We start from the raw sequence: 11951 nt of genomic DNA, 5'->3' as shown, positions 1-11951 counted from the left end.
GTCTTTGGGAAGTTCAGGTCACAGAATGAGAATTCAGAGTGTAACCTCTGGATAAAGGACAGCCCTGCTGGCTCTAACTTCACTTTCTCCTGGTTTTTAATCCAACACCCTAACCTACCAGAAGCCTCTGCTCCTAAGACAGGGCTTGTTATACCTACTCCCCTGGCCTTCCTCCTCAGGCCTTGGGCTGCTCAGGAAGCAGAGGCCAAGTTTGGCTGGATTCCCAAGGTTGCAAAGGGCCGAGTTGGGACTGGATTAGGACATATGGGCAGATCACTGGAGGATCTGTGGGTCTTGCTTGGTCATTGTGGTGTCCAACCACCTTGGGGACAGACGGGGTGCAGATAATGGGAGAGCAAAGGAGCTTCATCTGGGGATGGCAACGAACAGCATCAGCTTCTGGTGATACTACAGAGATGGAGACAGATGGGCTGTGAGGTGGGGACAGTCAGGGTGGCAGAGCTGATGACCTTTACCAAGACAGATGTCTTGGGATAAATCAGGGCCTGGGTTGGGGGCCAATCCCTCCAGCTGTGAAGGGTACCTAGGGATCCAATGAGAGAGAAAGTGAAGCCCCCATGAGAGGTAGGAGGCAGTGGAGTTGGGTGAGGGTAAGCCTGCCCTCTGGGGTGAGGCCCAGCCCCACGTCCACCGTCTACCTGTGAATAGCACCAGATCGAGTATCTGCCTCCCTCCTGCCCTCCTCCCTTCCTGCCCTCCTCCTCCTCCACCACCTCCCCCTTCACCACCTAGCCTGGCCTACGCCTCAGTGCACCCACTCAAAGGGCCTAGTCTAATCCTCTGACATCACCGCTGCCCAGCACAGGCCCTTTCTAGCAGCCCTGGCAGCCCCCCCCCCCCACCTCAGAGATCTCATTTAGGATCCCCTACCTACCCCAGAACCCATCTTTCCTTCAAACTCTTCCCTCCTTTAGCTCACAGTTCAGATCAGAGACACCCCAGATCTGGTCCCGAGCTGGGGGGCAGGAGTCTAGGATCAGTTCTGTCCTTGCTGTGTGACTCCAGGTAAGTAGCTATCCCTCTCTGGGCCTCAAGCTCCTTATTAAATCTCCTTGCTTCCCCAGTAAATCACAGCAACCTATGTTGGCTTCTTCTCAGCACTTTGTTGCTTCAGGACATTTTGTTTTTATCAGCTCACACCTTTGTTATTGCTCTCCCCCTCTGGACTGTGCACTCTTGTGAAGCAAGGACCCGGCCCATCTTACATCCACCCTGGTACCAGCACACAGAAGAGGTTCCGTTAGTATCTGCCCACTGAATGCATACATGGGTGAATGAATGAACAGATGTATCTCCTGCCTTTGCAGGAAGGGTGTGGGCCTTCTTTCTCCACACCAGGGAGGAAGGTAGAGCAGTAGTCCATCCATAGAAGTGGGGTGGGGGTCTGACTGAGCACTCTGACCCAGTGAGTGGGCAGGGACTGAGAACTGAACTGCCCCCTCATAGAGAGACTGGCAAAGTTTTGAAGAAGGATCAGAACCCAGCACCAATCTCCCCATCTCCTCCTCTGCCACAAGTCTTCCCCAGGTAGAAAGGGCCTTAGGTATGTGTCTGTGGTCTGTATGTGCTGTGTCTGGGCAGAGGGCAGCCACTGGCCCAAGATCTTCCAGGATAGCAGGGACTAAGACATGGCAAGATCTCAGGATTCCTGACCTCCAGCCACAGGTGTGTCTGTGTGTGCATGTGACCATGATGTGTGCACACCCCACGTATGTATGTGTCTGCTTCACGCGTGTACTTCTGGTGGGGCCTCTGGGTGTGGCTATGTGTTTGCATGTCTGCATGTGTCAGTGGGGACACGTGTGCACTGTGCCTCTGTAACACGTGCAGGCCTGGCAGGGCGTGTGTGATTCCGCACACGTGCAGGCTGAGTCCCCGAGGGTGTCAGGTCCACGAGGGCAGGGCTTTTTGTCTAGCTTGTTCTAGGTTCTACCCCAGCACCTGGAACAGGGCCCAGCACATAGTAGGCACCAGTACTGCTTAAATGAATTAAGGTAGGGAAGTGCTCACGTCTGGTGTGTGCCCGTGTGCCAATGTATGTGTCTATGCCTCTGTGTGTGTGTGTGTTGTGTGTGTGTGTAGACGTGTGCATGCTGCTGTGTCTAAGGGCGTACCTTGGTTGTGGGTGATGTTGCTCACATGCCACCACTCCCATTCCTTTTCCAAACTCCTAGGGAAGCCAGGGCCCAATGCCTGGGTCCCAGTGGGGCGGAGCAGGAGGCCGCCTCCTCACAAGAAACTGGATCCCAGGACGTGCGGAGCAGCAGGGAGCAGGGCGGCCCCTTTGTCCCCCGATAATCCCCTCCCAGCCTTGACCCCTCCCTCCTAGCAACCAGGGTTTAAGGTCGAGTTTGGGGACTGTTGGGGACTAGGGTGTCACCTCAGTGTCCCCTTCCTTGCCTGTCCCTTGTTTCTGGAACTTCTGCACCTGTGCCCCCCCCTCACACACACACACACACACACACACACACACACACCCTAGGGTGTGACTCCTTCCCTCCTTGGGCGGCCTCAGCACTCAGCTCAGGTATAAAGCCACCTGAGGGGTGGGAGGACAGGTGCCCCAGAAGGATCCTGAGCCTGGAGAGAAGAAGGAGCCAAGGAGAGAGCATGAGCTATCAGCTAGGTGAGTGCGGGGGATGGAGTGCCAGAGCCTAGAGACCAGGAGGGGGGCTACTCACTAGGTTCTCTGGTCCTTCAAAATCCTGTGCCTGGCCATCTTTGAATGCTAGGAATCTCCAAATCCTTACACACAGAAGGCTTCATTCCTCACTCATTCATTCATTCATTCATTCATTCATTCAAGAAGAATTACTGAGCACCTATTATGCACATTTGATACAGCAGTGAACAAACAGACTAAAATCTACGGCCTCATGGGGATTTCATTCTGCAGACAGACAATACACATCATCGTCATAAGTAAGCAAATTACAGGGCACCTGGGCAACTCAGTCGGTTAAGCGTCTGCCTTCAGCTCAGGTCATGATCCCAGGGTCCTTGGATCAAGTCCCCTATCGGGGCTCAGTGGGGAGTCTGCTTCTCCCTGTCCCTCTGCCCCTCCCCACGGCTTGTGTCCTCTCTTTCTCTCCTCTGCCAAATAAATAAAATCTTTTTTAAAAGTAAGTGAATTATAGTGTCAGTGTGATAGAAGGTGAGTGGAACGAGCCAATTTTTGGAATGAATGAATGGGCCTTCACTGTCAGCCTTCTCTTAAGTTCTGAACTTAGGGAACTCAGAAATGTAGAAAGGGGAACAATGGAGGCCATCAGATTTGCCTCTCATCTCCATTGCTTCCTGCTGGTGACCTTAGGTAACCATCCCCCAGCCTTATGCTGGGAATATAATTGGCCCTGACCTGTAAGGGGACAATTCCCAGCCTTTACTCAAATTTAAAATGGGCATATCCCCATTTTCAAAAGTACCCAAAGAATCTGTGATATGGCTGTTTACGGCAGCACTCAGTCATGCAACAAATATTTATTAAGTTCTGTGCTAGGTGCTGGGGTACCAGCAACAAATGAATCAGGGGAGGTCTCCTCTTTCCTGGAGCCAACATTCTAGGGGGAGAGACAGTAACAAACAAGCAGACAAATAAATAAATAAACAAAATAGCAAAAGTCTCTGAAGACTATAAATCAGGGAGGGGGAAGGGGTTTTTGATATATGGTCAGGACAGCTTATCTGAGTGGAGGCCTGAAGTACAAGAAGGGGCCAAAAAAAAAAAAAAAAAAAAAAAAGAAGGGGCCAGACTTGGGAAGGTCTGGGGTTGGTCCTGGCAGGGCCTGAGGAGGAATGGGATGGGAGGCCAGTCCAGTGGGGCCAGGCCTTTGTAGGCCACCAGAGGGCTTTGGCTTCCACACTTCCTCTGTGTGAGGTGGGAGCAGAGGGGGTGTTAGGGCACAGGAGGAATCTAATTGTTGTGGGTTGGGCCGCAAAGGTGGAAGCAGAGACGGGGTGCAGGGAGGCTACTGCCTGTAACAGTCCAGGTGAGAGGGCTGGTGGCTGGGACTCAGGTGATGGCAATGGAAGGAGGGGGGAAGTGGGTAGATTCTGGATACAGCTTTTCAACTTTTACAACTTTTTATTAAAAAGAACAAACAGAAAAGGACACACTTATAAAGTGTACAGTTCCATGAATTTTCACAAAGTGATCGTATCCGTGTCATGAGCACTCAGATCAAGAAACACAGAGCTGTGCTGACTACCTTTTAAGGACAGAGCCGATGGGATTTACTGTGGGGGTGAATGTGGAGAGCAAGAGAGAATGAGGCACCAAAGAGGACCCCAGGTTTTGAGCAACTGGAAGAATGGAAGCACCCTTGTGTGAGATGGGGATGACTGTGGGAGGAGTGTGGAAGGGGAATCCAGAGTTGAGTATTGGATATTTTGAGTTGAGATGCTTATTAATATCCAATAATGTCAAGCAGGAAGCTGAATAGATCGGGTCTGGAGTTCAGGGGAATGTCTGGGCTGGAAATAATCTACTTACAGGGTGATGCTGCCCCGACTTGGATACACCAAATCATTACAGGCCACAAGGACTGTGCCCATTTGAGGAGTTGTGACAAAGAATCAATGAATCAGCAGGCAGGCTCGGGGATTTGATATAACCTTTGATTCCCTCTGCCAGCCCCGCTCTGTCTGCTGACCCTGCTGCTGCCACCTCCCAGGCCGGGGGCCCCCGTCTCCCCAGCAGAGCCCATCAGTCAAGCCTACAGCCTGGCCCTCTACATGCAGAAGAATACATCAACACTGCTGCAGACTTACGTGAGTGACACGGCGCCAGCAGCGGCTGAGGGGAGAGGGACACTGCCCTCCTGGCCCAGCCCCGGGTAGGGGAAGCAGAGCAAAGCCAGGAGAAAGCTCTTCTCTGAGTTTGAGAGTACAGGAGCTCTGTCAACTAGAGACTCACTCAAACACTGTCACTGATGGCTGGTGACCTTTAGCTAGTCATTCCTTCTCTCTCTCCGTCTCAGCTTCCTCATCTGCAAAATGGAATTGTGATCCTGCGTTTGCTCATCTTTCAGGACTGTTACAAGATTCAAAGACAGCCCATGCAGAGAAAGACTTTACAGGGTTATGATGACTTCTCCAACCACCTTGTGCCGGGTGCTTACTGGAGCCACATGCTGGCACTAGGCACTCATCCCCGTTATATTGCTGACTCTTCAAACAGTTCTGAGAGATGGAATTAGAATCCAGTTGAGCAAACTGAGTCTTAGAGAGGGTGAATAATTTGCTCAAGGTCACACAGCTCATCACTGGCAGTGCCAGGATCTTAAACCAGGTCTGTGGCATTAGATGCCAATCCTCTCCCACCCCCCACACTGTCCAGAAGTTCAAACTAGCAGCCCAGGCTGAATCTGACCCACAGATGTTTTCTGTTCGGGCCATGAAATACTTGTTCAAATTATGAACATGACAGCCTGTCTACAACAGGCCCAGGGACCCTCCTGGCCCCCCTCCTCATCCCATCTTAGTTCTGCTTTCTTCCCCAAGTTACACAATCTGCTTGGCCCCTAGAAGCCCTGGGGTTTGTGATTCCTCTGCTGTACTATATTCCAGGACCATGTGAAGTTACTAAATCTAGTTTCTAGTCCCATAGATGCCACCATTCCTTGGGTAGCTTTGGGCACCCTTTTGGGCACACCTGTGAAATAGGGACATGGGACCAGGTGGTCTATCCATTTGGGGATTTATCAGGATGCACCAAGATTCCATGGGTTTAGGTTTGTGGAAGCAAGAAGTTTAATGGAGAAGGCACTCAACTAAATTTAATAATATTAAGAATTATTTATTAAAGATTATAATAAAATTAATAAACATAAATGACTAAATGCTATAAATAGAAAGGAACCATATAGACTATAACCACATTGTCAATTATCTAGAGTGAAAATAGTATATAATAAATAATATAATCATAGCATCATGATATATTATATATTATATATATATTATAAACAGTGGCTTATCATGCCCTATTGTATGCCAGGTGCTGTGCTAAGCACCTTATATATATGACTTCTTATCACTGGCACAATAATGCTGATGCATGGGAATTATGGAAGCTGTGATTCAAAGTTGTACAACTTGTACAGGAACCTGGAACCCAACAGAGGCCGGGCTCTATGCTAGGAGATGGCCACCAACACCCCCTGGGAAGATGCCAGTCTTATAGAAGACAGATGTGAAGTCAGGGGGAGCCCCAGGAATTAGTCTGCATTCCTGTCTGTCTCTCTCATACAGCTCCAGTACCAGGGCAGCCCCTTCAGCGACCCTGGCTTCTCAGCACCTGAGCTTCAGCTCAGCAGCCTGCCTCCTGCCGCTGTCTCTTTCAAGATCTGGCATGCCCTGGATGACGAGGAGCGGCTGGGCCATGCCCAGGGGGCCTTCCTGGCCTTGACCCAGCACCTCCAGCTCGTGGGGGATGACCAGAGAGACCTGAACCCTGGCAGTCCTATCCTGCTGGCTCAGCTTGGGGCAGCAAGACTCAGGGCCCAAGGCCTGCTGGGCAACATGGCTGCCATCATGACTGCCCTGGGCCTGCCCATCCCCCCAGAAGAGGACACTCTTGGGGTTGTCCCCTTTGGGGCCTCAGCCTTTGAGAGGAAATGTCGAGGCTATGTAGTGACCCGGGAATACGGCCAGTGGACGGACAGAGCTGTGAGGGACTTGGCTCTGCTCAAAGCCAAATACCCTGGATAGAGGAGGCAGGACTTCCTGTCAGAGGCTGTAATACTTCTTTCCCAATTACTCTTTTTCTGGCTTGCTTCTTGGCTAGAAAGGAGACACGTCTTGTCTAGCAGACAGGGCATGTATATTTGGGAGCATTTCCTAGGAACCAGGCCTCATGTCTCTATTGCCCCGGCCTTTCCTGCCTAGGTCCTATGGCCTCCCATCCAGATCTGGGTGGGACTCTACAGACACCATTTTGTGGATTCTCAATCCAGTGGTCCTGGTTCGCCACATCTTGGGTGGAAAAAAAGTGCCTTTTTGAAGAGGCTTCACTTCCCACTCCACAGGGAGAGGACAGTTGGTCTTCTTCCTCTTCCTGTAAGTTTTTGGGAGGTCCAAGGGCTGCCTTCTTGTCTCTACCTCACTTCCTGTACGAAGCTATGGGCTTTCCAAGCAGAGAGGCCTCCCTTCTTGCTGGAGTTCATTGCCTCCCCTAGTCTACCTCCCTGACTACCGCCACTGTTCCAATTTTCATCTTGAGGGACTTCACTTCCTGATCAATGGAAGTCCAGTTGAAAAAACAAGGACTGGTGTAGATGTTTCCTGCTCAGGACACATCTACTTCCTGTTCTAGAGTGACTGATATCCTTGTCCTGGGGGCATTTGTGAATCTCCTATTTATACTGTGGCTTTCGGGTATAGCGGGGGCATCAGCTGTGCCCCAAGGATCCTATTCTCCTCAAATGTCTCCCCATTATCAACAACTATATATACTGGTAACTTTAGTGTTCTTTTTATTTTTAAACATTTTATTTACAAAAAATTAATTTATTCTCAGAAATAAAACTCTTTTAAGGTGTTGGTTTTCCTCTCCATAGACCTGGCTTGGGTGGGGAGGCAGGGGAGGGGTAGGGATGGGGCAGAGGAGGGGAAGGGCATCCAAGGGGGAAGCAAGCAGGGCCCACCCAAGGGGCCCGGATGGATCGGGGAGCCAGGGTGCAACAGGCGGAGTGACGCTGCGGGCAAGTGGCTGAAATTTGTCTGGAGTAGCCCTCCAACCAGGGCTGGCAGGCAAGTCCCCTGCCAGCCTGCAAAGGCCAGAGCGAGGCACTGAGGGAAACAAAGCTGATGAGAGGTTCCCTCCTGGAGATGAGGCTGAGAGGTACGCCTGCTCACGTGGGGCCCAGGGAAGCCCAAGGATGGATAAATGGGGAGACAAAGAGGCCCCCCCAGAGACGGGTAAAGGGGGAGTCAAAGAGAGGGGGAGGCAGGCCCAAGCGACGGGGAAGAGGAGGGGGAAAGCAAGAAAGCAAGGGACTTAGAAGTCACAAACGCAAGTTGGTCCGATGGAGGAGACACGGAGCGCTTACAAAGCGAAGGGAGACGACAGAGACAGACAGAGACAGACAGAGACAGAGAGACGGAGACGGCCGCCGAGCGGACAGCGAGCTCAGCCCCGCGCCCCGCGCTCAGGCCGGGCCCCCGGGCACCAGCTGGCCCAGGTCGCCCTCGGTTCGGCTCACCCACTCGCGGTAGAGGCCGCACACGCGGAGCCCCAGCACCTTGGCAGGGAAGACACCCGCGTCGGTGGCGGCGGCGGCGGCGGCGACGGCGGGCTCGGGCCGGGGCCCCCGGGTCTCGGCGCCCAGCGCGGCCAGCACGGCCTCCACCGCGGCGCCCAGAGCCCGGGCCTGGCGCGCCGCGTCCTCCAGGCGCCGCAGCAGGCGCAGCGCGCGCGGATTCAGCTCAGCCTGGTGGCGCCGCACCACGTCGAGCAGCGGCGGCAGCGCGCTCAGCGCCCCCGCGTCCAGCTGCAGCCGCTCGGCCGCGGGCAGGCCCGCGTGGCCCGGAGCCGGGGCGCTGAGGCCGGCCACCGGCAGCCGCGGGGGCGAGAAGCCGGGGAGCCCGAAGGGGTCTCCCTGGTGCTGCACCTGCGGAGACACAGGCAGTCAGGGGGGAGCCCCCGCGAGGAGCGACGGAACCCCTGCGCTCTCCGCTCCTCTATCTCTCTGGAGCCTCAGTTTCCCCGCTTTCAAATGACGCCTTCCTCCCAACACAGCTGTTGTGTTTGAGGTACTACAAAACAACCACAAAATAAGTGGGCTTTACACCCATCTCTAAAATGGAGGTAACAGTCTGAACTTCATTAGGATAGTTAGGAGCACGTTGAAATGGTTCAGGCAAATCCTGGCCCACCGGAAGGGCGCAACAAACGTTAGCGATTTTATTAATGCTATCTTACAGATCAGGGTGAAAATCGGTCTCCCCCATTTGCTAGCTGTGCAGTTTCATACAAAACCATTTCCCTTCTCTGAGTCTCAGTCTTGTCATCTGTAAAATGGGGGATCAGATCCCCAGCCAGTCTTTCTATCAGGGATCTCCTGAGAATCACACAGATACTGCAGAAACTCGACCTGTTTCGCTCTCTCCTCCCATCCGCTACCACCTCTGCACCTGCCTGGCACACAGTAGGGGCTCAATGAATAACTGATATATGAATGAACAAATTAAAGATGAAGGAGATTGGTAATTTGTAAAAATCTACAACAATACCATTTATTCTTTGCTAACATCTTGTCTCTGGTTCAGGCATGCTTGCTGCTTTAAACACATTATTCTTAATCTTTCCAATAATGGGTATGGTGATTATGATGCCGCTGATTTTATAAATGAGGATACTGAAGCTGAGAGGTAAATTGACTTGCCCTAGGTCATCCATCTAGGAAAGGACAGTGCTGGATTCTGAACCAAAGTTCATAGAACTATAAAGCTAGTTCTATTATCCCACTTTCATGATTGTTACATCATCATTTTTTCATTTTATCATTAGTACCCAACATCACAGCAAGTTAGCAGGTCTACAAGTCTATTTGACTCAAAACCACACCCTTCTTCCATTACGCCAGAGTAACTGATGGAAATACTCTCCTTTCTTGGGCAGGGCCCTATGCCCCACCAAAGCTATTGACGACAGATCCTCCTCCTCTGTAAAAGTCCCCTCTTGGCCTGGAACTTTTGCTCCAGATTGAAACTCCTTCTTGGTCTCTCTGCATAGCATAGGTAGAAGAGTTCACAACTCATCTTGTTAAACTGTCTCCTTTTATAGTTGGGGAGACCAAGGCCCATGGAGGGGAGGTGACAAGATCATAGAGAGCCTGGAACCTAGGTTTCCTGACTCCCAGACCAGAATTCTCTTCACTCTCTCAGCTTCTGCCTTAAGGCACTGTGGGGGGAACCTCCAAGCTGAGACAGAGAGAGGGGCATTTGGAGCACAGAGAGGGTCCTCCAGTTTGCTGTATGGCCAGGAGCCCCAATTTCTGCATCTGGGAAATGAGGTTGGAGAAATGGGTGGTCAGGAACCTCTGTGATCTGTACTTCCCCATTCCTCAGGCCCCTGGCACCCTCGTCCCCATTCCCACTCACATATTCCTGGAGCAGCTGCTCAGCATATTTGGTGAGGAGGCGGGCGAGGCTGTGTGTCTGATGGATCTTGGCCTCCAAGTGGGGAAGGGGTGAGATGGAAGAGTCAGCCTGTGGATCTTCTGGTGGTGAAAAGGGGGATGAATGAGGGCAGCCCAAACCCCTGCTCCTTGACTATTTCTTCCAGGCTAGCTCTTCCTTCCTGAATCCAGAAGTTCTGCTTTGAATTCTCCAACTTTTAAGCCAGGCAGCCTCTGTCCCATTTCAAGTGATGGTAAATGAGGCCAACATTTACCAAACCGGACATTTGCCAAACAGTTGTCCTGCCTGATATGTATACTCCAAATCACTGTTGAAATCCTATTAAAGCCAAATTCAAATATTGCCTTCTCAGTGTGGCCTCCAGATTCACCCCTCCCCTAAATTAACTTTTTCCTTTTACTTAAGGCCATTTGTTCACACTCCCAAGGTAGTTTTTTTTTTTATTGCTCTTTTATCTGGGTGCATCTGCTTCAGCCTGGGAGCCCTTTGAGGTAAGGTTTCACATATCTCCATACCTCACTGATTGTTGGTGAAATTTACCATCACTGAAGCACAGAACTTCAAATCAGAATGCTCCTTTAAGCCCATCCTACAGATTGGGAGACTGAAGTCCCATTTTCTCCCGGATGGACCGTCTCTGCAAGACGCCGGGCTGGGCACCTGCAGCATCAATGACTAGCCTTTCTTAGTGCAAACTAGGGGGTGGAGCCCCGGAAGGATGACTACATTTTCCGAGATGCCCAGCGCGTGTGCCCAAGGCATACTGGGGACTGTAGTCCCGGCCCAGCAACCCCCGCCCCGCCCCGGTCCTTCCCCCCCGTCCCCCGCCCCCCGCCCCCGCGCCTGAGTTTCCCACCGCTTGCTCTATTCTTAACAGCCTCGACTTTCGTCTCCTGTTGTCACTCATTAGCTCCTGTGGCCCAAAGACTTCCTTCCCTAACTCTATCCTTCCTCTGGTCCCCAGTTGGATTCTTTCTCAATACTCAGAGGATTCAGGCGTCCAGCCCCAGCTGCGACCCCAGTCCTCTCTCTCAGGGTGTACTCGAACCTGTGATCTAAACCCTGAGCCCAAGTCCCTGAAGTCACAGCCCAGGCCTCTGCTAAACTCTGGCGCTTGTCCTGTCCCATAGCTCACCGGCTCGTTACCTGACACCAGGGCCCTGCTCTCCCCAGCTCGGGCCGCTCCCTTCCCGGACCCGGGGGTGGCGGGGACCCAGACCCCAAGCTTCCAGCCCTTCTGACCCCTGCTCCCCTCGGGCACTCGGCATCTCGCCCTTAAGCCCCTTACCCAGACTTCCCTCCCTCCGGCTCATGCTGGCCCCAGGCTGCTCCCGGTTGCCTCCACGCCCCCCTTCCGAAGGGGGAGATGGGGAAAGGGGTAGGGGCGTGGCCCGGGCGCAGCCAATCAGGGCTCAGACCCCAAACAATCCCCCCCCCCCACCGCCCGCCCCAGGCAGGATTCCTTGGCTCTGAGCTCAGCTCCTTCCGTGCGCTGCCCAGTCAGGAAAGGGGCCGGCGGGGGGTTGGCAGGTTGTCTGCGTAGTGGGCTCAAAACCTTGAGGTTGCGTGTGCTGGGGCCTGGGAGGCAGCCCTGTACCGGCGAGAGGAGGAGGCTCAGGCTCTGACCTGAGGCAAGGCTTAGTGACCGAGCTTCTTTTTGGAGAAAGCAGGCAGGGGGTGGGGGTAGGGGTGGGGGTGGGAGGAGAGGGCTTGATAAGAGAGGGTGGAGCTGGCAAGACCGGAATGTGCTGGTCGTCCCTCCTGTCTAGGGGGAAGGGGGAAGCTGG

At 52.9% G+C, this 11951-nt stretch overlaps 2 protein-coding genes across 2 annotated transcripts; one reads left to right on the top strand and one right to left on the bottom strand.

Annotated features, from left to right (window-relative positions):
* Positions 1–2631: 2631 nt before the first annotated feature.
* On the top strand, positions 2632–6732 carry LOC144319222 (cardiotrophin-2-like). Its single transcript, XM_077907076.1, has 3 exons — positions 2632–2647; positions 4655–4791; positions 6274–6732. Exons 1-3 carry the CDS (start codon positions 2632–2634, stop codon positions 6730–6732), a joined length of 612 nt encoding a protein of 203 aa, XP_077763202.1.
* Positions 5794–11553, bottom strand: CTF1 (cardiotrophin 1). The gene is made up of 3 exons (XM_077907381.1): positions 11453–11553; positions 10126–10244; positions 5794–8633 (listed from the first exon to the last, which is right to left on the bottom strand). Exons 1-3 carry the CDS (start codon positions 11475–11477, stop codon positions 8172–8174), a joined length of 606 nt encoding a protein of 201 aa, XP_077763507.1. The 5' UTR covers positions 11478–11553; the 3' UTR covers positions 5794–8171.
* Positions 11554–11951: the final 398 nt, after the last annotated feature.

This window comes from Canis aureus, chromosome 8, assembly GCF_053574225.1.
Source record: "Canis aureus isolate CA01 chromosome 8, VMU_Caureus_v.1.0, whole genome shotgun sequence".
NCBI classification, from domain to species: Eukaryota; Metazoa; Chordata; class Mammalia; order Carnivora; family Canidae; genus Canis; species Canis aureus.
The sequence above is the reverse complement of the archived record's forward strand: the minus strand, read 5'-3'. Positions and strand labels throughout refer to the sequence as shown.

Coding starts and splice junctions, on each gene's coding strand:
- CTF1 (XM_077907381.1), bottom strand. CDS start 11,477: ATGAGCCGGAGGGAGGGAAGTCTGG. Junction 10,245..11,452: donor CCGGAGGGAGGGAAGTCTGG/GTAAGGGGCTTA, acceptor TTTCACCACCAG/AAGATCCACAGGCTGACTCT. Junction 8,634..10,125: donor AGCAGCTGCTCCAGGAATAT/GTGAGTGGGAAT, acceptor GTGTCTCCGCAG/GTGCAGCACCAGGGAGACCC.
- LOC144319222 (XM_077907076.1), top strand. Junction 4,792..6,273: donor CAACACTGCTGCAGACTTAC/GTGAGTGACACG, acceptor TCTCTCATACAG/CTCCAGTACCAGGGCAGCCC.